The sequence below is a fragment of the Diabrotica virgifera genome, chromosome 3 (assembly GCF_917563875.1).
Source record: "Diabrotica virgifera virgifera chromosome 3, PGI_DIABVI_V3a".
Classification (NCBI taxonomy): Eukaryota; Metazoa; Arthropoda; class Insecta; order Coleoptera; family Chrysomelidae; genus Diabrotica; species Diabrotica virgifera.
This window is the reverse complement of record NC_065445.1, coordinates 250,919,096-250,944,716: the sequence shown is the minus strand read 5'-3', so window position 1 is coordinate 250,944,716 and position 25,621 is coordinate 250,919,096. Positions and strand designations below refer to the sequence as shown.

At 33.9% G+C, this 25,621-nt stretch overlaps 1 protein-coding gene across 2 annotated transcripts in view; it reads left to right on the top strand.

Annotated features, from left to right (window-relative positions):
- Positions 1-25,621, top strand: part of LOC114336418 (uncharacterized) — a 407,921-nt gene that overhangs the window by 328,131 nt on the left and 54,169 nt on the right. For both annotated transcript variants that reach the window (XM_050646095.1, XM_050646094.1), the window contains exons 2-3: positions 1,777-2,015; positions 2,383-2,556. In XM_050646095.1, coding sequence (XP_050502052.1) covers positions 1,784-2,015; positions 2,383-2,556 — 406 coding nt within the window. In that variant the 5' untranslated portion in view covers positions 1,777-1,783. The remainder of the gene's footprint in view (positions 1-1,776; positions 2,016-2,382; positions 2,557-25,621) is intronic.

The following is a 25,621-nucleotide window of genomic DNA, read 5'->3' as shown; positions in this document are numbered from 1 at the left end:
AATAAAAATTGATATATGGGCCATTCAACGAATATACGACTCTCTTGGATTATCTCGACAACGAATATTTTACGGTGCAAAATATGAAGAACGAAAGTAATTTGAAAATGACATTGTTGTTTATTGGAATAATTATTATTAGATCCATTTACTTTCGTAATTCTTATGTTGCACAGTAAAATATTCGTTGTCGAGATAATCCAAGAGAGTCGTATATTCGTTGAATGACCCATAACTCTATTTTTTGTGGCTTTTTTCCAAACGTACGGCCCTAGAAAAAATATTGTTCCTAACTCATGCGGAAAGTGTCTTCCCCGCACTCGACTGCTTGCCCGAACTCCGCTATCGCGTCGTTCGGGTCAACGGCATTCTCGTGCGTAAAAGTATCACTTTCCGCAATAGTTAGGAAAATAACTATTTTTCAGTTTTTTTTTTTATCCAATTTATATTTCGCGAGATATTCGACCGTCCTAGCCAAGGGCCTCTAAGGCCTGTAGGGCTGTTATATATTCGACCGTCCGGCTTCTTTTGGCACATCCTATATAATTATTACTATAATTATGAACTTTTTTTCATATCTATTTTTATGTAGAATCGTCCAATAAACACCATGGTTTAATTATTTTTCCATTAGCTAGTGTAGTTTTCGAGAAAATTGCGGAAAATCTCTATTTTTCGATTTTTCCGGATTTTTCGGCATTTTCTCGGAAACTAATTTCAGATTCGGATTCCTGAGGGTCGAAAACGTATGTGCAAAAGGTTTTCGTCTTCTCTGCCAATTTTGGGCAGTTGATAATATTTCAGTGGACTATTCCGTAGTTAGAATTATTAGAAATTTTGTCAGAAATTCAACTTTTAGAATAAAATAAACTAATAAATCAGTCAGTTTTATGAAAACTGTCCGTAAAATATATCGCCAAATCATATAAATTTAATCTAAGAATTATACAGTGTCTCCAAAAACTCTCTTGACAAACCAAGACCGGAGAGCCTCAGATATTTTAAGACAATAATTTAACCCAATTCACCTATGTAGTTGCTCTTTAATGCTCTTCCTAATGGAGCAAGAGCTCTTTGAAGGTGGCGTCTTGCAATTAGTTTTTTTTTAATACGTACAGAATGCTTCTATTTACGAAAACTGGTAGGTACGCCTATGTATCTTCCAGATATAAATCGATTCCATCAATTGCGAATTTCTAGTACCGGTCATAGACATTTTTTTCGGGTAGGGCAACTGTTATTTTATCGCAGAACTTTTTTTCCTTCAGTTTTGAAGCATTTTTGACATTGTATTATTAAATTGTGAGGTATGTTAGTACCAAAAGGTACTTTGCTTTAAGTCGATAGAACACACCGATTTGTAGAAAAATAAATTTGAATATTTTTGGTTTTTTGAATTTTTATTTTTTTAATAAAATTTTTCAGATTTCAGGTACTTAATATTTTATAACATTTTTCAGATAATATTTTAGTACCAAAGCATAGTCGCCCTCAATTTTGGAACAGTCACATAAAATCCGATATCTTGAATTAATGGCAAATTACTATAACGTGTTGCAAATTAATAAAAAAGAAATTTAATTTTTAATTTAAAAAAAAATGTAGAACATCTATATCATAAAAGAGTCATACAATAAATTCCAAAATAAATAGTTTTTCTTGAAATTGACACTTTAAAAAACCATTTTTTTACAGAACCATTTTTTAAACCATTTTAAAAAACCATTTAAAAAACTTTTAAAAAACTTTTAAAAAACATATTAATTTTTGTTTCAGATAAAACATGCCTGGAGACTCATACTACTGGTCTCCTTTAGATAATGAAACAGATGAGTCGTTGATGGAGAAAGAACCCTACATTGATCCGTGGGATTTGGAAAATTATGCCTACATCCGGGAACACCTCGACTCAATGGAACTGAGTTCTAGTCAGAGTGTACCTAGCGGAAGTTCAGGGGAATTTGCTGAGCCAACGAGTTCGTTTGATTATGTACCTGGAAGAAGAAGTAGAACAAGTAAGTTGTATTAAAACTCACACATTTTCTTGTTGTTAATGTTTCCCTTAGCCGACAATGTTTAATTAGCATTCTCTTCAATTGCAAACTTTATGCATCTTCTATTTATTGTATTAAACCAAACAAATGCATCTTTGAACCGCGGTATGAAAGACCGCTGTTAATATCGAAAGAAAATATCGCTGACTTGACATCGAATTGGTCCTAAAAAATTAGTCGATGTCTAGAAAGAGGGAACTAATTACCTTTTCTCAACCTTTGTAGAGATTCAAATAAAATCCTACCCAATAACGTTCTTCAATAGTTAAACTACTTTTAATCATAATAATATTTTAGAATCCACTGGCTACAATAAGTCATTTTTTAGCTCCTGCTCCCATCATGTCAAATATTAGAGAAGAAAGATTTGACTCGATATTCAGCGATCAAGAAAACTACGCAGCCATTGAAGATCTTCAACAATATGAAAGAAGGAACAGACGAGCACGAAGCGAGATGCATTGGCCTAATAAAAGAAGAATCGCTTATGACTACGAAACAGGTAAGGCTATTTGTAGTTTACTGTTTTCTTAATATTTGTATATAGGATAACATTCTTCTTCTTAAAGTTCCCTCTCCTATCGGAGGTTGGATATCATAATGTCTATGGTCGCTTTGTTGGCTGCTGCTCTGAATAGTTGTAATTAAATACAGTTAAACCATTTTCTAAGGTTCCTCAGCCAGGAGATGCGTCTTCTTCCTATGCTTCTTCTTCCTTGGATCCTTCCTTGCATAATAATTCTCAGCAACTCATATTTTTCTCCTCTGGTAATGTGACCCAAATATTCCAGTTTTCTAGTTTTTATCCTTTTCATAATTTCTAGCTCCTTATTTAAACGTCGTAGCACTTCAACATTGGTAATCCTTTGAATCCACTGAATTTTCAATATTCTTCTGTAACACCACATTTCGAACGCTTCTATTCTTCTTATGTGTTGTCTCTTCAAGGTCCAAGCTTCCATTCCGTATAGCAATATAGAAAATATGTAGCATCTTAGAGCCCTCAATCTGAGAGGCATCTGAAGGTCTTTGTTTGTAAGCAGTGTCTTCATTTTTATAAATGCTTACCTTGCAGTTTCAATTCGGACTTTAATTTCTTTGCTTTGGTCATTTCTGTCATCAACCCAGGTTCCCAGATATTTGTATGTCTTAACTTTTTTTATTTGGGTTTGCTCTATCATTAACCTTTCATTTCCCCCATGTTCTGTTTTTGAGACAATCATAAATTTAGTTTTTTTCTTGTTTATTTTTAGTCCGTATCGAATGCAATAATCGTTAATTCTATTTAGCAATTCTTGTAGCGATTCCAGGGTGTCTGCCATTATCATTCCATCACTTAGCTCCGCTATCGCTTCCTGAAATATGGCTTCACTGTACAGGTTAAACAGTAGCGGTGACAGAACACAACCCTGTCTTACTCCTCTCTTTATATCAATATTCTCGGATTCTTGTTCTTCTATCTTTATATTGGCCTTTTGATTCCAATACAGATTGATGATAATTCGTAAATCTCGTCTGTCTATATCTCTGTTTTTCAATAATTCTATTAGTTTTTCATGCCGGACCCTGTCGAACGCTTTTTCGAAGTCGATGAAACAGGAATAAATATCCAGGTTCATATCTAAGCATCTTTGAGAGAGGACATTAAACGCAAACAATGCCTCTCTTGATCCAAGTCCTTTGCGGAACCCAAATTATAGGATAACATAGAGACATACAATGGATAGATCAAAAATTTGAAAAGCTCATACTGATGATAATCTATCAGTGAGCGGTAGATGTTCATTGCTGCATCGTCATTGATATATTGTATGCCCCAGTTACAGACGAACCATATAGAAGAATAACTAATAATAATAGACCACGGTCTATAAACCCCGAAAACATGTAGATTAACATTAAGATCTGAAATTTGGAAGGATTATAAATAAAGCTCTAAATTTTATGATCCAACTTATAGATGACATTTATAGTGAATGAGTAACAAGTTATAACATGTTCAAATGATGGTACTCGTAAAATACCGCCAAGGAAACATGGAGGGGAAACCTGTCCAAGCTCCGCTCTTTTTTAGAATGGAACTTCAATTTGAAGTGCGCTTCAAAATTTGCAATATCTTGTCTTCTATGTGATGTAGAACCTTCATTTTTTTTAAACTGGTGTATTTTAATTTACCATATTTTTATTTAACATTTATTAATTCGGTACTGTAAAAATAAGGGTTTTTGCAATTATCTCTCCTATGTGTATAAGCTTTTTCAGCTTTTTCTTCTTGACTAGGGTATGATGATCAACAACCTCCTTAAGGGAGACGGCACCTAAAGACAAAGCAGAACCAAACAACTTTGTATTATAGAGATTAACATATTTTAAAGTGTCAACAGTGCAATCCACAATATTAAAAAATCCTATAAACTAATTTCTTTCTCTTTTACTTGTCATAACTGAGAAGATGTCTTCATTTCGTTTTTATCCACTGACTACTGAAGGCTCCATCATCCATCGCATAAAAAGGTGATCTTGTTAATAAATTGCGATAAAAAATTACACATTTCGTTAAATAATCTGCATATTAAGAACGTTACAAGGTTTAAAAACCGTCACGTCAGACTACTGTTCTAAATACCATATTGATACGTGTATAACTTATTAAGATTTTAGTATACACCCATTTGTATGCCGGTCTGTTGCTTCATGAAAATTCATGGTTCAGTAGAATGGTATTTTCTGGTATGAATATACCCACGCAATGATTTTTTCTGAAATTTATTAGGTACGAAATGTTGGCGAGTAACAAAAACAAGCTTCATGCTGGTTTTTAAGTGGCTTGTTTGTTGATAATAAGAACATTTTTTGTGATATACGAGGACACTTCAAATACGCGCCTATATTACATTATATTTATGGTTAATGCGTAAGAAGATAATGAAGACATCTACCAAATGTGAATGGTACCACAGCTATTTCTCAGTCGGAATTATTTTTATATTATTAGTTGGTTTGATTTAGATGAGCATGAGACATGACAGTTCAAATAAAACACTAGATAACTATAGAGAATATAATGTCAACAAAATTTTAAGTCCCTTTTTACATACAAATATTAATTTTGATTTCAATAGTTTATAAGAACAAAAGTAAGTAATTAATTAAAAAAAATAAACCAGAACCAGCTGTTTCCTTCACATAAATATAAAAATCATTGTATTTTAGTCCCCTTTTTAGACCCCTTAACCCAATCTAAATTGTACCTTGTTCTTTCTTGTTTTCTCCCATAAAATAAAATAAAATCTATTACCGTACTTATTTCCTTCAATAAAAAAAATCATTTGCCTGGATAAACACACTGCAATCTTCCTTAAATTTTGTCAAAATGTCAAAAGGTTAAACATCAAATATCGAACTTCTAAATAAATCTGCCAAATGTATTATTTCCAATATACTGAATAAATGTAAATCTGGTAAATAAATGTACTTCTATTACTTCTTTAAAGCCTCAGGATCGATAAATACATACAATTACTGAATACCGGAACACCCTTTAACATACAAAAGGGTCTATTACACGACTCTCAGCCTGGCCATTAATAAACATCGAATTAATCTCTAGAGGATTTTCCAAGACAAATCTTTACGTGCCCCAAATTTCCAGCACACCAACGGATACCTCAATAAGAAAATTCCCAGTACATCCCACCAAAGGATTGAAAAAGTACCATTTTAATTAAAAAAACTGGGAATCCAAATCGCCGACCAGGCTTCAAGTGCTTTCTCAAAAATGTTTATTGAAAAGAATGAACGTTGTTGATTTTCTAAGAAGGCGTTCAAAACAAAAAACTCTACAACAAAAATCTTCTCTCACTGACTAACACAAAAAGCATATACATCCAAACATACAAATTATACATCCTACAAGGACAAAATAATCGGTTATAAACAACCAAAACTCAACAAACGTTACTACTAAATTTTCAACCGTAATAATGGTAAACTATTCCAAAAACACTGACTAAAAATAAACTATTAAACACATTAAAGCCATAAAGTACGTTTATTGTTGTCACTGTTGTTTTAGCTCAACAATAACTAATAGATAGCACACGGCTGTCTTATTATATGGGACAAGCTGAATTAAAAATAAATTAAAGGTAACAAAGTACATAATAGGCAACACAAACCTGTTAAAATATACTACTACATGTCGGTTTATAACGTTCTCCGCCATTTTCCGACTTCCTATCGCCACTTGGCCCGGTTCTGGTTGATATTTACCTTTGGTATTCGTTGATTATCCATTTTTTGTATGTCCGAACCAGACAAGTTGTTTTATTGATAAGTCATCTATGAGGGATAGTTCCCTGGGTTATACTGGGTATACCAGTTATACTGATTATATGGGTATACCATATTATTACCAGAGAACAGCAGTTTTCGCCAGTGGCACACACCCACACCCCCCTACACGCGACACAATAGGTTTGTTCTAGCAAACAGTCAAACTAGTCAGAAACCGTCAGCAAACAGTTGGTCAGTGAGAGAACATATAATACAATCACCAGTGCTATCCCCTCTACTCGCGCTGGTCCACTATTCGCTGATGGTTTCAAACCGTTTGAAACTGATGCTAGAACAAACCTTATATATACACGAAATTATCGATTTTCTAAATCTGACGGAATTGAAAATTGTGCTAACTCCCATCTTAAAGTTCAGGAAAAGACTCACCCATTCATATATCAACCATCCATTTTGGTCCAACGGTGTGGATTTTACGGCCCTTCCTATTTAGGGCCTGTTTTTCGTTCTCATCCCCAAAACTCCCAAAAACTTCGAAAATTTAAGTCCGACCTTTGCGGCTTCTAATAATCATTACCTTTCAAACGCATGTCTAATTTTGAAAATCTGTTATACCATTCAAAAGTTACCGAGCTCAGAAGTATGACTCAATTTCTAGTTAAAAAAGAGAAAATGTTTGTGGATAAGTATGTATGTATGTATGTGGCTGGAAAAGTTAAACCGATCTGAATTTTTTTTCTGTGTTTGAAGAGGGGGTCAGGGCCAATTTAGAACCGGTGTAGTTTGTGACTTTTGACCACCCATAAGTCAGTTATAGGACTTGGTAGGAACAAAACGGCATATTTTTGGGGGTATATACTGTTATGATCTGCTTCTTATTAATTTTATATTAATTATTATTTATTTGATTAATTATTTAATTCTCGCAAATCATACATAAAAAATGAATAAAAAATCTCAGGGTGCCTTTTTATAATATCAAGAAAATGTCTAAATTATCTTACGTTATACTTATCTTCTCTCGTGGGTTCAGTATCTCTTAGTTGATCCTAATCGGGATAAAATAGGGAAAAGAAATAAAGCAAAATATAAAATAAACATACAGAATTGTCTTTTATTTATCAAAATCGATACTCTAAAAATCTATCAAATCTAAAACCTGTGGACACAGATGTCCGAATGAAATGTCTACCATTTAAATTTATTCTAGTTAAAAAAAACAATTTATCGGTTTGTTCCCGATGACTTTGGTACAACAAAATAAACAAAACCAAATTATGTATTCGCAAGATTAGCTATACTCCCTATTTACTTTCTGAAATATTGGAATTTTAATTCCTACGCTTTTTACTCAAAATTTTAGTTTCCGAACATAAAAATATCTTTCACATAAGTTGACTGACCTTTTGCTTCACTCACTCTGATGTCTTCTCGTGACCCAAAACAGCTCTCCCTCGTTGACTATGTTAAAGGCTACTCATCAAAGCTCTCTCCGTTCTCCAGCTTCAAAACTATCAGCATACCAGCACCAATTCTCCAACAAGCCAGGCCTCTTTTGACCAGTACTCGATTCAAACAAAACTCCAAAAATTCTCTGCTCTCCTTCTCACAATAATACAGAATCAAAGAGGTATTTCGTCTCAATTTGATCTGTCTCTCGTTCCACTTTTCAGTACTATTCTCCACTATCAAACAACCACTGGTACTTGCTAACTATCTATCCACGAAAACGTCGAACTGCTCCTCAGCGATGCCAATAACACAATGCCCTCTTTTTCAAACTCCCTCAATCATTCAAAACCACTTTTCCCCTTCCAAATTGCCAAGAATCCGAAACATTTCTCTTTTCCATTCGATAAACAAACAGTCATTCTTTCAAAATTATTCCGACCATCCTAATTACTTTCGGGGAAATCTACAACATTTACTTGGGGTGAAACAAAGATATTAAAATTCCAAACTTTCTTTTAAACCATTTTTCTAGAAAATGATAATTACCTCTACCTGTGGATTCTATAGCTCCCGTAATAAACAATCTTTTTCCATTTTAAACCTAAATACATCATTCTTTTCACTGTAATTATTCACAAAAGTCTTTAATGGTTCATCGGAAAGCTCATTAAAAAAGAAATCCACTTACATCCAAACTAAATTCAAATAAATATTTACAGATCAATATACAGGGTGTATCAAATTTATGTGCCCGCGTTATTTAAAAAAAATTTATTTTAATTTTCATTTTGCCTTTGATTGATAAATTGAAAACACAATAATACATATCTTCGGTTCAAGAAGAGACAGAAGAACCGCAAATACACCAGATCAATAGTGTTGAGTCATGCTTTCAAATGGTGTCTAAGCCGTCAGGATCAGACATACACACGGCTCAGTATCGCCGCCGAAAAACTGAAAAACTAATTTTTGAAAATTTTGGTTTTTCGACAATTACTCAAAATTTCAACCTACGAATTGCGCCAATAACTGAGCGTTTGTAGAAGGACTCTAGACGAATCTGACGGTGTATACCTGATATCCGGGAAAATTCGAATTTTTAAGTTATAGGCTTCATAAATATGATCAAATCTATTTCCTATGGGAAAAGACAGTTTTTCAAGCTCAATAATTCCTATAATAGCTTCAGTTATCATACTTGACCTTAGATACATCAGATACTACTTGTCAATACGTTTCAAACTCATGCGTAGTGATGAAAATCGGTTAAGCCGTTTAGAAGTTATTAAGTTACAAAAGTATAATAAAATTAACGATTATTCCCGAAATGGTTTATGTAGTTGTAGTAGTTACGACTCTTAATTTGATCTGGCAACGGGCAATCCACGTTCATTAACCGGCCATACCAATAATTTGTTTCAATCTATTTCGAATAGAAAAAAAAAGAATGTGTGTGTACTTTGTACGCACGTAAGAAGTTATTCTTCTATTATATAATTTCAAAGAAATAAATATATTTAACAGGTTATTTGTATTTTCTTTAAATATTAAACTAAATTTCTTACCTACCACTTTTAAAAAAATTTTATTAAAACGATACCAAAAATTAAAAAGAATCGTGCGGGATTTGAACCCGGGACCTATCGATCTCCGGTCACACGCTATCCCACTGAGCTATATTCCCTTCGCTTTGACAGGTTACAAGATTTCTCATACATACTGACAAATTTAATAGACCAAGTGAAGTATACAAAAATACTTCAAATATACTTACTATTATTATAAAATATCTTATTGCCAAGGAAGACAAATCCAAAGACACAAAAATTATAATAAATAATACATTTACTAAAAACACTAATATATCCTTTTAATGACTTATTTGCGCTGACAGCGCTGATACATACATATCTTGAAAGATTAGCAACGAACTAAAATTTCACTCTCGATCGTAAAGAAGTATAACTTCAAAAATCTAGTGTACAGTCGATGCACACTAGATCATTTGGGAGATAATGCGACAAAGGCGACCATTTATAAAGCTTAACGTGTAATCGAGAAAAATGGCATTCAACTTCTTCTTCCTCTTTTTTGTATAGAAGTGACTCTGTCTGTTTTTTCAATGTGCCTCTTCAAGCATTCAACTTGTGCATTCAACTTCATACATTTAATGTATAAAAAAACGTTGAAAAACTCCTGATACAAGAATAAAAAACCGCCAAACGCCGTAAAAATGAGTGGCGCATACAATATTCCAGCTACAAAAGATCTGATATGAATATTACGTGGCGCGAAAATGTATTTTCATTTTGATGCAAAATTTTAAAACTTTAGTTTTATTTTAAAAGATTTTTCCATAATATTTACTAAATTTGAAGTAAACACGTCCCAAAAGAGTTTCAAAATTCAAACTGTATCAAAGTTACTCCTTTGTGGTGCGTTTACTTCAAATTTAGCAAATATTATGGAAAAATCTTTTTAAAATAAAACTAAAATTTTATTTTGCATTAAAATGAAAATACATTTTCGCGCCACGTAATATTCATATTAGATATTTTCTAGCTGGAATATTGTATGCGCCACTCATTTACGGCGTTTAGCGGTTTTTTATTCTTGTAGTTAAATAAACTCTAACATCGAAGTAAAACAACTTCTACGTAATAAGTATAATTTAATAAAATTCTAAACAATCCCAATGGATTGTATAAAATATGTTCAGAAAGAACGTTTTCGGACATATCAGTCCATCATCAGTGAACTCATATACTTGCTAATTAGCCCCAGAACCAAACAATGGTTGTAATTATAATTCAATCTACATTCTAAGGTAGTGAAGCAGGACTTGTCAGACATTCGTGGCCCAAGATGGTTGGTTAAGGTTTTCGCGTAGAGATTCACCATGTTCCTAGAGGTTATCCACTAACATCGGCGTTAAGCTATTTCAATTTCACTACCTTAGAATGTAGATTGAATTATAATTACAACCATTGTTTGGTTCTGGGGCTAATTAGCAAGTATATGAGTTTACTGATGATGGACTGATAGGTCCGAAAACGTTCTGAACATATTTTATACAATCTATTGGAATTTTTTAGGATTTTATTAAAATAATACCTATTACGTAGAAGTTGTTTTACTTCGATGTTAGAGTTTATTCATCTATGATTGTTCGTTTGATTCCCATTATTTCTCTAATGCGTTCGTTGATCCTTGTCCTTGTAGATCTTCCTGCTGCTATTCTCCAAAAATGTATTTTTGTTGCTTTCGGCGTTGTCAGTGTTCTTTCTTTCAGTGGTCCTACCTCACAGCTGTATGGAGTGATATTTTTCACTATATAGTCCCATATATTCTCTTTTTATTTTCTTTGCTGATGGATTGGTCCCATAAAATACTGCTTAACATTATGATGGCTTTTCTACCGGGCATATTCCTTTCTCTTGTGCTTTGTCTAGTATTCCATCGAGGACTTTTGGGGTGTATTTTAAATAAAGTAAGGGGACAGACGACATCCTTGCCTCAATTCCTTTGATCTTTGATGTTACAAATCTTGTTGTTATTTGTGTCCCTATTTTTATTTTTGTCATGGGTTGATTGTATAGCACGTTAACGGCTTTTATTGATTTCATATTAATATTCGTGCTTTCCACTGACTTCCACAGCATCTTTAGTGGAACGCTATCTTTGGCTTTCCGTAGGTCGACGAACAACATAACGAATTTCTTTATTTCGGACTATCGTCTTGTCTGTTATCTGAGTTAAGGAGAAAATGTGGTCAATAATGAAATCGATAACGAAATCTTGCTTGAGCTTCTGCCTTATAATCTAAATATTCTTTCTCGGTTCGATTCTTCAACACCTTCTCAATTATTCTACTCAAATCTGGTTACAGAGATTCCTCGGTAATTTTCACAATTCTTTTTATCTCCTATTTAATAGTACATACTGAGATAAGATATTTTCATTCCATAGGGATTTCGCTGTTGTTTATTCTTCTAAAATTGCCTATCTTTGACCACATTGACCCATCTTATTCTATTTACTGCAGCTCGAAGTAGATCAGTTGACGTTAGACCAGTCCACTTCCTAAGATTGGCCAACCAGGATATACGTCTACGTCCAGGGCCTCTCCTGCCCTCAATATTGTTTGCAGAATCAACTGTAGCAGTCGGTATTTTTCATTACGCATAATGTGGCTGAAGTAAGCCAATTTTCTGTTCTTTACGGTGTTAATTATTATTTCTTTGTCTCTTCTTAGCCTCTGCAGTTTATGCATTTTTGAAATAGTTGCCGAAGATTTTCATATAATTTGTTCATACCGTACTTAAACAATTCTCCGAGTATATCCCTGGTTCAGGTAATTTGTTCATCTTCACCTGTTTTCATACATTTTTAATTTCTTCTGTTGTTAATCGTATTGGCGAGCCTACTATTGCGATTCTTCTGGTTTTGGTTTCCATGTTGTTGAAATCCGACCCTATTCTCTAACTATTAAAGTTCTTTAAAATACTTTTGTTCTTCAGGTTTTATACTCTGTATTATCTACAGTGATGTCAAAAAGTCCTGCATCACCTAAGCGCCTTATAGTTTTTTAGGTTTAACACAAGTTGTTTGTATATTTTCGCTAATTCATTTTAAGTTTGTGCTTGTAATTAGCATTATCGGTATACTTACTAATATTTTTTAATTACTAGCTCAAAATTCTACAGAAAAGATTAAAATAATCTGATTGAAGGGATTTCCAATAATCCGAAAAAATTATGAGGCGATTATTAAGTCGTTAAAGTACTATTAAATTGAATCTTAATGACAAATTTGCCACATATTTTGACTATATAATAGTATATTATGCAACGAGCTCATTATGAAGCGAGTATGAGGGTTGCGAAATGAGTTGCCTAGCGGCGAGTTTCGTATAGAGTACGAGCTTCATAATGATAATTAAATGCAAGTTGTATACACGATTTTTTCTATGATCATTCACAACCAAAAATATATTCAAATTTATTAATTTTGTAACGCAAATAAATTAAGTAGTTTGTCAGTTTGACAGTTTGTTTACATATTGAGAAGTGTCAAAGCGTATGTATTTGACTCGCCATTGGTCACAGCGCGTGTGCCACCTTTATCGCGAATGCCATAAAATTGGTTAAAAATCTGTATCTTAATGAAAATCTGTATCATAATGATATTCATTATGCAGGTAGTGACATCATAATTGATATATTATAGTATGCGAATAGAAAGCACTGTAGTTAGAGTTACCCTAACATATTTATTCGCTCTTTTATTTTTGATAAAAGGTCAAAATGTCATCCCAGACCAAACAAACTAAATTATCGAACGAAAAGCGTTTTGAAATTATTTTTCACCATAATAACTACAAATCTAGTCGCGAAATAGCATCCGCAGTAAACTGTAATCAATCTACAGTTACTGTGATTAGAGTCATTAAGAAGTATGCTCAACAAGGAAAAATCGACGACAGACCGCGTATTTGGTAAGGTTATGCAGGACTTTTTAACACCACTGTATTTATTCTTTTCATTTCTCAATGTTTTTATCAATTTCCAGCTTTATGTGCTTCTGGTTCCTCCTAGATAAGTACTTATTTGTTGGCAGTTTCTTTCCCAAGAATAATGTTTCCTCTTAGATTTTTTTTTCGTACGTCTACTTGTTTTTCTTCATATTCTATTTTGTCTTGTAATGATTTGGAATTTAAATATCATTGGTATAGTTGTCGTTTACATTTTATTTCTTTATCTACTTCGTTATCCCACCATTAAGGTTTGTAGCTTCGTGTAGCCCCACGGGAATTTGTAGCTTCTCATCCATTCTCTTTTTGTATAAGTCTTGAGTACTTTCTTCATATAGGCTTTTGATGTTGCATCTTCAATTGTCTGCTTCTCTCAATTCTTACATCTTGTACTCTCAGTCGTGTTTTTGTTTTGTTACAATATAACCGATTACTGAGTATGTTCCTTGTATCCTTCTTCTTCTTATAGTGCCTATCCGTTACGGATGTTGTACACTAACTATTCTGACTTTGTTGACTGCTACCCTGAAAAGTCCGGTAGTGGTTAAGTTAAACCATTTTCGCAGGTTATGCAGCCAGGATATCCTTCTTCGTCTTGGACCTCTTTTCCCATGCACTTTACCTTGAAGTATGGTCCGAAGTAGGTCATATCGTTGTTCATTGCGCATTATATGGCCCAGGTATTCCAGTTTGCGACGTTTTATGGTTACGACTAGTTCGCGCTCTTTACCCATTCTATGTAGAACTTCTTCGTTAGTAACTCTGTCTATCCAGGAAATCCTCAACATGCGTCTATAGCACCACATCTCAAATGCTTCGAGTCTCTTCAGTGATACTTCAGTTAAGGTCCATGACTCCACGCCATATAAAAGAACGGAGAATACGTAGCATTTTAGTAAACGAACCTTTATTTCCAATTTTATATCGTGGATGTTAAAGATTTTTTTCATTTTGACGAAAGCTGATCTTGCCTTCTCGATCCTTATCTTAATTTCCGTCGATTGGTCCCACTGTTCATTTAAGTTTGCACCCAAATAACAAAAGTTGGTGATTTGTATTATAGGTTGTTGGTTAACTAGTAATTGACCAGGTGGTATCCTATTTTTGCTTATAATCATGTATTTGGTTTTTTTGATGTTAAAATCAAGCCCAAACCTGCTACTTACTTCTGCCACCCTGGAGAAAAGCGTCTGCAGACCTTCAAGACTGTCTGCAAAAATGACAGTATTATCAGCGTATCTTATGTTGTTCAATCGTTCTCCGTTTAAAAGTATTCCCTCGTCTATGTCCGTTAGCGCTAGGTTCATAATGTGCTCTGAATATGTATTTAACAATAATGGGGACAATATACATCCTTGTCGCACACCTCTTTTTATCTTTATGTCGTCTGTTAACTGATCCCCTACTTTAACAGCTGCAGTTTGTTCGTAATAGATATTGTTTATTATACGGCGATCTCTGCTGTCTAGACTAATTGAATTTAATATTTTCATCAGTTCGTCATGTTTTATTCTATCGAATGCTTTCTAGTAATCTGGTAATGTTTCTTGTATCCTTAGTCCACGTATATTTTAGGTGTTTATCTATGTATGTGTAAAGTATCCATGATTTAAGATTCTGATTCTGGTTGTATAAATCTATGAATCTTTCACCATTGTTGTTCGTGTTGTCTGTTCCATATTTTCCTACTATTTTATCCTCATTTATTTCCTACTCTACAGTTAATATCCTCCCAATAATATTATTTGTCGCGATTGACTAATTTTTGATATTTTTTCGTGAAGTAAAAAAATGCGTCTTTTACGTTGGTTAGTGCGTCGGTATTTATTTCGTATACGTCCATAACTACATACCCGTGAAGACACTTATTTACTTTAATTAATCTTTCACTTAGATTATTGTTAAAAAATAAAAGTGTATAAATCGTATTAAATAGTTTTTGTGTTTATCTATTATAGAAATGGCAATCATTTTGTGATCCTAAGCAATCAATTTTAAATTTCATAAAACGTTCATTTACCGATATGTTGCCATCAATGCCTGACTTAAGCGTCCCTTCTTCAAAATTCCTGGACTCCATTGCCTTCCATTCCAAAACATTATTGGTCGTCTTCTTTTATACCTTCCTGGTAGATGAAATCTAAATACTCCTCTGTATTCTGAACTTTCTTTAATCCGTAGAAGATGTCCAGGTCACTTGAGACTATTTTTTGAGGTTTTTTGTTTAATTTCGATTTTTTCTTTCGAAGAACTTTTTCCCCTTTCATTAGTTCTGAACCAGAGTTTCTTTTGCTACGTACGTTTATTACATACAATAGTTGCTAGAGTAATTGTATCTTCTAATTAATTCATCACTATCAACGATTTAACATGTTTAAATGCCCTTGTATATTTTAGAAAACGGTAATTTATGGTCTCAAAATTCTTAAAAATATCAAGGTTTTTAACACTAACCATTTTGTATTCGAACTAAAGTTATCACAAAATGTATAACGACATTTCAAAGTTAATTAATTACCAATGTCTAAAGTGCTTTATTTTTTTTAATTTGGAATGTTACGATATTTATTTACTATCAATAAAACCACTTTCACTAATGTGTATCGTTAAAAGGTCATCCAACGCCACACCAACTAATGAGAGTTAGAACACCAAATAGTCCAGAAAGCCACTGCGCATGCGCTAGGAAAAATATTCTAATTCGGATTTTTTGCACAATCTTACTCAAAAAGGACTCCTTTTAACAAATTTGCATGTTGCCAGGGCCAAAAGGTGGTCAAAAATTTTTTAAACGTTTTTTTTTGTTTTTTTCCTAAAATTATTTTTTTTGCATGGAACAAAGTTTTTTTAGATTTTTTGGATCATTCCAAACAGAAAAGGTCTTTAGTGATTTTTCTCTAAAAATAATAGTTTTTGACATATAAGCGATTAAAAATTGAAAAATTGCGAAATCGGCCATTTTTTACCCTCAAAAACTATGTGAAAAAGTTAAAATTTGAATGTTGCCAAAGTAAGTTGCTATTCTTTAAACATCTATTCATGAAAGCTTGAAGAGTTTTTTGCAATACAATATTCAAAACTCCTTTGTTTTTTAATTGATAATCAAGCGTGCGCGACACTATTTTCCACCGACAGTATGGTGCAAATAAAAGAAATAAATTCGTTATTTCGTAAACCGGCGACTTTAAGGAAAAATACCGAAACAGGTCGATTTTTATTTTTAAGTTACGATATTATGGCATATATGATATACTAGTGACGTCATCCATCTGGCCGTGATGACGCAATCGATGATTTTTTTAAATGAGAATAGGGGTCGTGTGCTAGCTCATTTGAATGGTTCTTCAATTCTCTATTTAGTAATATAAACATTTATATAATTATTTATACAGGGTGTCCTTCTAATTCTTTTTTGTCAAATAATATAATTTAATAAAAATTTTTTGGACACCCTGTATAAATAATTATGTAAATGTTTACATTACTGAATAGAGAATTGAAGAACCTTTCAAATGAGCTACCACACGACCCCTATTCTGATTTAAAAAAATAATCGATTACGTCATCACGCCCAGACGGATGACGTCACTAGTATACCATACATGCCACAATATCATAACTTAAAAATAAAAATCGACCTGTTTCGGGTTTTTTTCTTAAAGTAGCCGGTTTACGAAATAACGAATTTATTTCTTTCATTTGCACCATACTGTATACACATGCAATGGTGGAAAATAGTGTCGCGCACGCGTGAGTTGAAATTAAAAACAAAGGAGTTTTGAATATTATATTTCAAAAAGCTCTTCGGGATTTCATCAATCGATGTTTAAAGAATATCTACCTACCTTGGCAACATTCAAATTTTCAGTTTTTCACATAGTTTTTGAGCGTTAAAAATGGCCGATTTCGCAATTTTTCAATTTTTAATCGTTTATATGTCAAAAACTATCATTTTTAAAGAAAAATCACTAAAGACCTTTTCTGTTTGGAATGATCCAAAAAACCTAAAAAAACTTTGTTCCATGCAAAAAAATAATTTTAGGAAAAAAACAAAAAAAAACGTTTAAAAATTTTTTGACCACCTTTTGGTCCTGGCAACATGCAAATTTGTTAAAAGGAGTCCTTTTTGAGTAAGATTGTGCAAAAAATCCGAATTAGAATATTTTTCATAGCGGATGCGCAGTGGCTATCTGGACTAAAAAGCACTATACAAATATGTGGTTAATGTTTTCAGAAATTTTATATCTCGTCTTCTTTTCTTTTGAAAATTTAAAGTTTGTAATATGTGGAAATGTTCTAATATCTTACGAACTGAGAGCCACAGGTCAATTTTAGGTTTACGTTTTCTATTTTTTTTTAAATGCTCTGAAAAAATATTTTTTTTATTTTTTTTTAATGTTCATCATCAGTTGATCATCAGTAGCATCAGTTGGCGCCAACTCTGGACTTCTCCTAAAGGCGGAAATACATATCGGCGCCGCGAACTCCGCGCCGTGTGTGCGCCGCGCGTTCGTGGCGCGGTTATTGTTCGTTAAAATTTTTCATTTTGACGATCCAGAGGAAACTTACGAACGTTTAGTAATTGTAGATAATCATGTCTCTGTCCTGTACTTCTACTACATCTTATTTTGGTATTGTTCTGAAACTATTTTCTTGTGTCATCTTATGCAATTTACTATTTTATGTGGAATAAGCCACAGTTTGGGAACATTTCGGGAACTACCTTTTTCGCTTCCTGGCAACACAAATATAATGGTAGGGGAGCCCAAGCGGGGATTTTTGCAGTTTCTCGAGCGCGTCAGATTATCATATGGGGAGAAACGTGGTACCCTGCAGATGTACCTCCACCATATATTGGCTCTTAACACAGGGGAGTTCGTTCAGGGGGGCCCGAAAAAAAATCTATCCTTAAAATATTCGAAATTGTCAGATTAAGATAAGGTAAGTTAAGTACATGCAAAAGAGTCTATATTTCAAAAATATGACGATTTGAGCGGGGCGTACGGAAATGGGTGAGTCAAAAAGTTTCACAAAAAAAAAGCGAATATTTCGCGAAATGAACGTCAGATTGAAAAACTAAAAACTACGTGTTCAATATTTTTCAAAAATCTATCGAAAAATACCAAACTTGACCCCCCACGGAGAGGGGTGGGGGGTAAATTTAAAATTTTAAATACAAATCCCGCGATCTTTCGCAAAATAAACATCATATCGAAAAACTGCAAATACACTTTATCAATGTTTTTGAAAAATCTATTGAATGGTTCCAAGCACGACCCCCCACGGAGGTGAGGTGGGGGGTTACTTTAAAATCTTAAATGGTAGACCCCGTTTCTTATTGCAGATTTGGATTGTTTGTATAAAAATAAACAACTTTTATTCGAAACATTTTTTTGAATTATGGATAGATGGCGCTATAATCGGAAAAAAGATTGTTGGAAATGGAAAATTAAATTAAAAAATGGGAAGTCCCCACTAAAATGGAAAATTTTACTTAACTTTTTTGGTTTTAGGACCTACTAATCACAACCCAATAGGTCCCCAAAGCGCTCGAGTTACTGCACATTTAGCATACTTTGCTCCCCTACCATAATATATCTGCTTGTTCCTACAACCAGAAACAAAATTAGAGAACTATAGGAACTTCCAAGTCATGCGATACCTTTTTCGTTTTCCAGTGACACAATTGTAATGTATCTGCTTGTTTCAACTGCGTAGCTTCACTAGAAACGAAATTCGAGAACTATGGGTTCTTCCAAGCCCTGTGTTAACTTTTTCGCTTTCCGGTGACCCAATTATAATATATCTGCTTGTTCCAACTCAGTTGCTTCACCAGAAGCGAAGTTAGGAAACTATAGGCTCTTCCAAGATGTGCGTTACCTTTTTCGCTTTCCGACGACACAATTATAACATATCTACTTGTTCCAACTCCGTTGCTTCACCAGAAGCGAAGTTAGGAAACTATCGTTTCTTCCAAGTTGTGCGTTACATTTTTCGTTTTCCGGTGACATAATTATAATATATCTGCTTGTTCCCACTCCGTTGCTTCACCAGAAGCGAAGTTAGAAAACTATTGGGTCTTCCAAGTTGTGCGTTAACTTTTTGGCTTTCCGGTGACCCAATTATAATATATCTGCTTGTTCCAACTCCGTTGCTTCATCAGAAGCGAAGTTAGAAAACTACTGGGTCTTCCAAGTTGTGCGTTACCTTTTTGGCTTTCCGGTGACCCAATTATAATATATCTGCTTGTTCCAACTCCGTTGCTTCACCAGAAGCAAAGTTAGAAAACTACTGGGTCTTCCAAGTTGTGCGTTACCTTTTTGGCTTTCCGGTGACCCAATTATAATATATCTGCTTGTTCCAACTCCGTTGCTTCACCAGAAGCGAAGTTAGAAAACTATTGGGTCTTCCAAGTTGTGCGTTACCTCTTTCGTTTTCCGGTGACCCAATTATAATATATCTGCTTGTTCCAACTCCGTTGCTTCACCAGAAGTGAAGTTAGAAAACTATTGGGTCTTCCAAGTTGTGCGTTACCTTTTTGGCTTTCCGGTGACCCAATTATAATATATCTGCTTGTTCCAACTCTGTTGCTTCACCAGAAGTGAAGTTAGAAAACTATTGGGTCTTCCAAGTTGTGCCTTACTTTTTTCGCTTTCCGGTGACACAATTATAATATATCGGCTTGTTTCAACTGCGTTGCTTCACCAGACACGAAGTTAGAAAACTATAGGTTCTCCAAGTCGTGCGTTACCTATTTCGCTTTCCGGTGACACATAATATATATCTGCTTATGAATGTTTTTTTGATATTGATAACTATTTCCGAAGTGAAAGTCGAAAGGTCAAGTAAACTTGATTTCAAACTCGAATTGTGGCTTTTGCCCAAATAAAATAATAAATCTTATTTTTAATACATGTTATTTTTAGTACAACAATGAACTAACATTTTTTAAAAAGGTCCGCATGTAAATTTTTTTATTTCAGCTTCTATTTCCGTTCAGATCGGATTTAAGTTGTCTCTTTAAATTAAATGGTTCTTTATTGAGGATCCCACAATAATGATTTTCCACGGTAAACATCAATTTTCTTCCGACAGTTCCGACCATTCCATTACTAACAAATATTCAACTCATGCGCGCCAAAACCAACAAACCACTCGCAAACCCGTCCAAATACGTATTGCGAGCCATCAAAGCGTTTGTTGAAAAACCGACAGAATTTAGATCGTGGTGCGCCGTGTGCGTGCCGTTTGTGCGTCACTTGAAAACACGTACTAATCTGACGAATACGCTGCGCGCGAGCGGCTCGCACACCGAGCAGAGCGCATATGTATCTCCGCCTTAAGATATTCATTTTTAATTTCATCCTTTCTTGTCATTTCATTTATTCATCTAAGCATTATCATTTCCACCACATTTCCTTGCGGTCTTATTTATAGAATTTTCCTTTCAGCTTCATTGAAATTTTTTCGTCACTCAATACACAACTTGCTTCCTTTCACTTCATCCATCCAACCCTAATTCTACTGCATGCATCTCCGATATTTCCCTATTACTCTGTAAAATCCCATTAAATGTGGTTCGGACAAATAACCCCAGGACAAATAATCCCCGACAAAAAATCCCCACAAATTATCCTTGGGCAAAAAATCCCCAGACAAATAATCCCCGGATAAATAATCCCCGGACAAAAAATCCCCAAAAAATCCCCGGACAAATAATCCCCGGCCAAAAAATCCCCACAAAAAATCCCGGACAAGTAATCCCCACAAATTTTTTGGACAAAATATCCTCTCAAAAATAAGATAAGACCTTAAGATTTTTGAACTTATCCACAAAAGACTTATTCACAAAATGTCTTTTCTCTCTCTAACTTATGTAGGTCTTAACTTATGTAACTTATGTATGTCTCTCTCTAACTCCCTACACCAGCGGTGCTCAAACGGTCGACCGCGATCGACCGGTCGATCGTCAAAGTTTTTGAAGTCGATCGCGATTCACGGAAAAAATACACATGGAAAAGGTGGAGACTGCGCTAACTTGTGGATGACATGAAGTGCGATGAACTTCATGAAGTGCATTAACATCCAAGTAAAATTAAGATGAAAACATCTCTAATTACAACTCTCTGTAGTTACAACGTTCTATCAAATAGAAACGTGAAATAAAGCTTTATATTTTCTAATTTTTTGATCGCTGGACGCTTGCAGTTTATGTGGTAGAGCCCATGCAGTGTAAGTCTGAGCACCACTGCCCTACACTATCATTTAATTTTAGATTTATTTATATCCATAATTTACTCCGTTATTATAAAAAATTCAGACTTAACTCAATGATATGAAATGATCGTAATTTAGAGAGGAATCTATTCATATAACTTTTATTGCACTTGAGTGACATTATATTTTCCATAAGATGTGTGCAGTTGTGCAGTGTCCTTTACAAAAAGTAAACAGGTTTTTTGCATTACAATCAAGATTATCGTTTTCAGGACCAGCAGTTAGCATCGCGAAGAGGCAGTGTTTTGAACATAGTACTTCAAAGCAGAGTGAGCAAAAGATTTAAGCGAATAATACTACAACATGATTCCCACAGCTTTAGTTCATTCCGCCTATCTTCCACATTTTTGAAAAAAAAACTCACACTCTTTTGTCATGTAAAATTTGAAGTTTTTGACATGAAATTGGAATTAAAAATTTGATAATCGATATTACAATTCAATCTTAATATTAAATGCTAATCATTATATTTTCTTGCGGTTTCATGTCGATTGCTATAACTCTCATGCACTGCGGCTGAAAAACATTTGAGTCGATTGCATTTACGGGAAAACTTTTAGAGAACTATTCGGCAGCAAATATTTCTTGGGGATTTTTTGTCCGAAATTTTTTGTGGAGATTTTTTGTGGGGATTTTTCGTCCGGGGATTATTTGTCTGGGGATTTTTTGTCCGGGATTATTTGTTCGGGGATCATTTGTCCTAGCTTCTGTTTTTCACTATTTTCTACTCATACATCATCAGCATACATTAAGCACCAGGGACTGTTATCCTGTAGTTTCGCTGTTATCTGATCCAAAACTAATGAGAATAAATAAGAACTAAGCACAGAACCTTGGTGAAATCCTACTTTCACCTGAAATTTATCAGTCTCTCCCACACCTGTTCTAACACTAGTTGTTACTCCCTCGTACATGTCTCTCACAATATTTACATATTCACTGGGGACTCCTTTCTTATTGAGTGCCCACCACATAATCTCTCGATTAACTCTATCATATGCTTTCTCTAGAGCCATGAATACAATAAACGTCATGTACTTGCTTGAGAATCGTCAACATGAACCCTTACCTCATCTTCTTGATCAGGCGTAATGATTAAGTTGCAGCCTGTTTTGTTGCTGCATTATTCCCGAAAAAAGGATATTTGCTACTTCGTACTTTATTCAAGAATATGTTTCATATATCATACACATCATCAGTTCATCTAAAATCAATTAAATCTGCACCATTCATAGAAAAAATTTTCGAAAGATTTACCAAAATCGTAAATAGATATCAAACGATATCAAAACTATATAATAAAACTCCCATTAAAGTATTACTAACATAGGTACTCATTTGGGTGGTTTAATAATAATTCATTTCCTCGTTTCAAGTCTAGATCTGAGATTACTTCTAATTGTCTTCCCCGTTTCAATGACAATATTTGTTTTGGTAAATTTATTAAATATAGATTCTATTCCCGATAGCGTTCGTGAAAACATCTTAAAAACAGTAATTATTGTTGTCCTCAACCAACAGGAAGGAACAATTATTTCGAAAATAACTTTCAGCCTTCAGGGCCCGAATTATTGTCAGTACTATTCGTAATTCTTTCGTAAATCGTAAATCGAGATAAAAATGTAAAGAGCTATTGTTGCATCACACCAGTTTGTATGCAATTCAAGGCACACCTTTACGACCATTGGAAATATTATAAGGATGAACGTTAAGATTGATTGTGTTCGCCCTTGTTTCTTATTTTTTTATTTTGTTGATCTACTAAAATCAGAACAGATTACATTAATTTGTTTGGCAATCGAAACTTCGCTTTCCAAACAGACGCTATTAAAACTTAGACGGATATATAGATCTGTTGGTAAATTATGAATGAATTGCTTCCTAAAACTATATCTCTTATTAAGGGTATTTTTCATACAAACAAGAAATTCATTATTCAAAATTTAAGTATATAAATAAAAACAATTCGTAATTAGAATAGGTTTCCGGTAAGAAAACAATATTAGCAATTATTGTTTTTGTTCTATTTATACCTCCATTTTATTTATCATATGCTATCTGTCATAGTCATATTAAATGCGGTCAAAGCAAAGAAAGAACTTGACAGGGCTGCATGCTATCAGAATTATTATACAACATAATATTATATTCTGAATATGTATATATATGAGGAAAATGGGATGGCGGAATCACTATGTGAGGCAGAAGATCAGTATCTTGCGATAATCAGATGACACACTTATACTAACACCGAATGAAGCCGAAAGGATTACCATCACCGAGCAGCTAAGCCGGATAAGCAAAGAATTCAGACTTTAAAACAACACCGGAAAAACAAAACTAATGATCGTAGAAATATTCTACTGCGCATACACCAAATGGCGAATTTCAAACTAGTAGACAGAACTGTATACAGTAGAGCGTCGATAATCCGAACACTGGTAATCCGAACATTCGCTAATCCGAACGCAAAAAAAATATAAAATTAAAAAATATGATCGCGGACCGAATTTTTGGATTTAATATGACAATATGGGCAAAACATGACCGCGGATTTTTGTTTTGTTTATGCAGAAATACATACAATATATTTGTTTTTTATGCAGGTGTTTTATTCCTTGTAACTAAAACGTATGCACATAATGTACTATGTTTATTAACTTTGTATGTATTTTGAACATATGTTCGATAATCCGAACAATTTGATAATCCGAACTAATTGCTACATGGGTACCAATTAGTACCCCCACCCCTATATTACCCTATAATTAGTACCCTAGTATTAGTTAACTACTCCTGTACCAATTAGTTCGGATTATCGACGCTCTACTGTACTTAAGGGAGGGGGGTATGGTTTGAAATATTTTTTTTATTATTTCAAATAAAAGTTCATACTTTCAGGAATACTCTCTGAAAATTTCAAAATAATCGGAATAAAATTGCCAGAGATACAGCGTGTTGAATATTCCTACGTTCGACTCGTTTTGCCGCGACTTCGCGCCAGCACGCTTGAGCGTAGTGAGAAACGTTAAACAACTGTTCGCCTTCTCTTTTGTAGATTACTCCTCAATTCAAAAATCATATTCCAATATGCATCATTTTACGATTTGGCAGACAAATAAGAAGATTAAGATGCAGTTGTCAAAACTTTGAACGCATTTTTCTCAAAACTGCTTTTTCAAATGCGGTGGACATTGTAACTGAAAAACTACTCGGCTGATCTACCTGATATTTTGCACAGATTTTCTTAAGACATTTCGTGAGGTAACAACGTCGAGATATTTTTCTTTTTTTGCTTATTTTTTGTTCAACAATAATAAATCTGTTGATTTTCACAAAATTTTTACTAAAAATTTCATTTTTTTGATTTCTGAGTAATACCAAAAATTCAAAAATCATTAAAAATAAAAAAACTCGACGTTGTGACCTCACGAAACTCATAAGCTAATTAAATCTTTTTGAATTTTTTGTTTCGTATGATCTAGTGATGAGTTCTGATGTCCACCGCAAAATCCATTTTTTTGTGAGCTGCCTGTCAAAATTTGTCACCAAAGGCTTACTTTTCAATATTTTGGATTTAATTTCTTTTAAATATTCTTTGAATTTTACTTAATATGTTTATTTAATTTAAAAATAATATAATTGTACCATAGCTTCGAAAAAAATTCACAAAAATGTGCTTGATATGTTGATTTCAAACCATACCCCCCCCCCCCGCCTTAAATTCCCTGATAACCAACAATGGCGATAGCTTCTAAGAAATCAAGAGTAGACCAGAGATAGTTCGAACAGCAACAGCTAAATTAATTAAAATATGGAAAGACCGAACAATAATAAGAACTACTCAGATTTCTGATCAGCTCAGATTAATCAATACTTTTCTTCTTCTTCGTCATGTGCCATCTCCGCTACGGAGGTTGGCAATCATCATACCTATTTAACTTTTGAGGCAGTAGTTCTAAATAGTTGTTTTGAGCTGCATCCAAACCATTCTCTCAGGTTCTTCAGC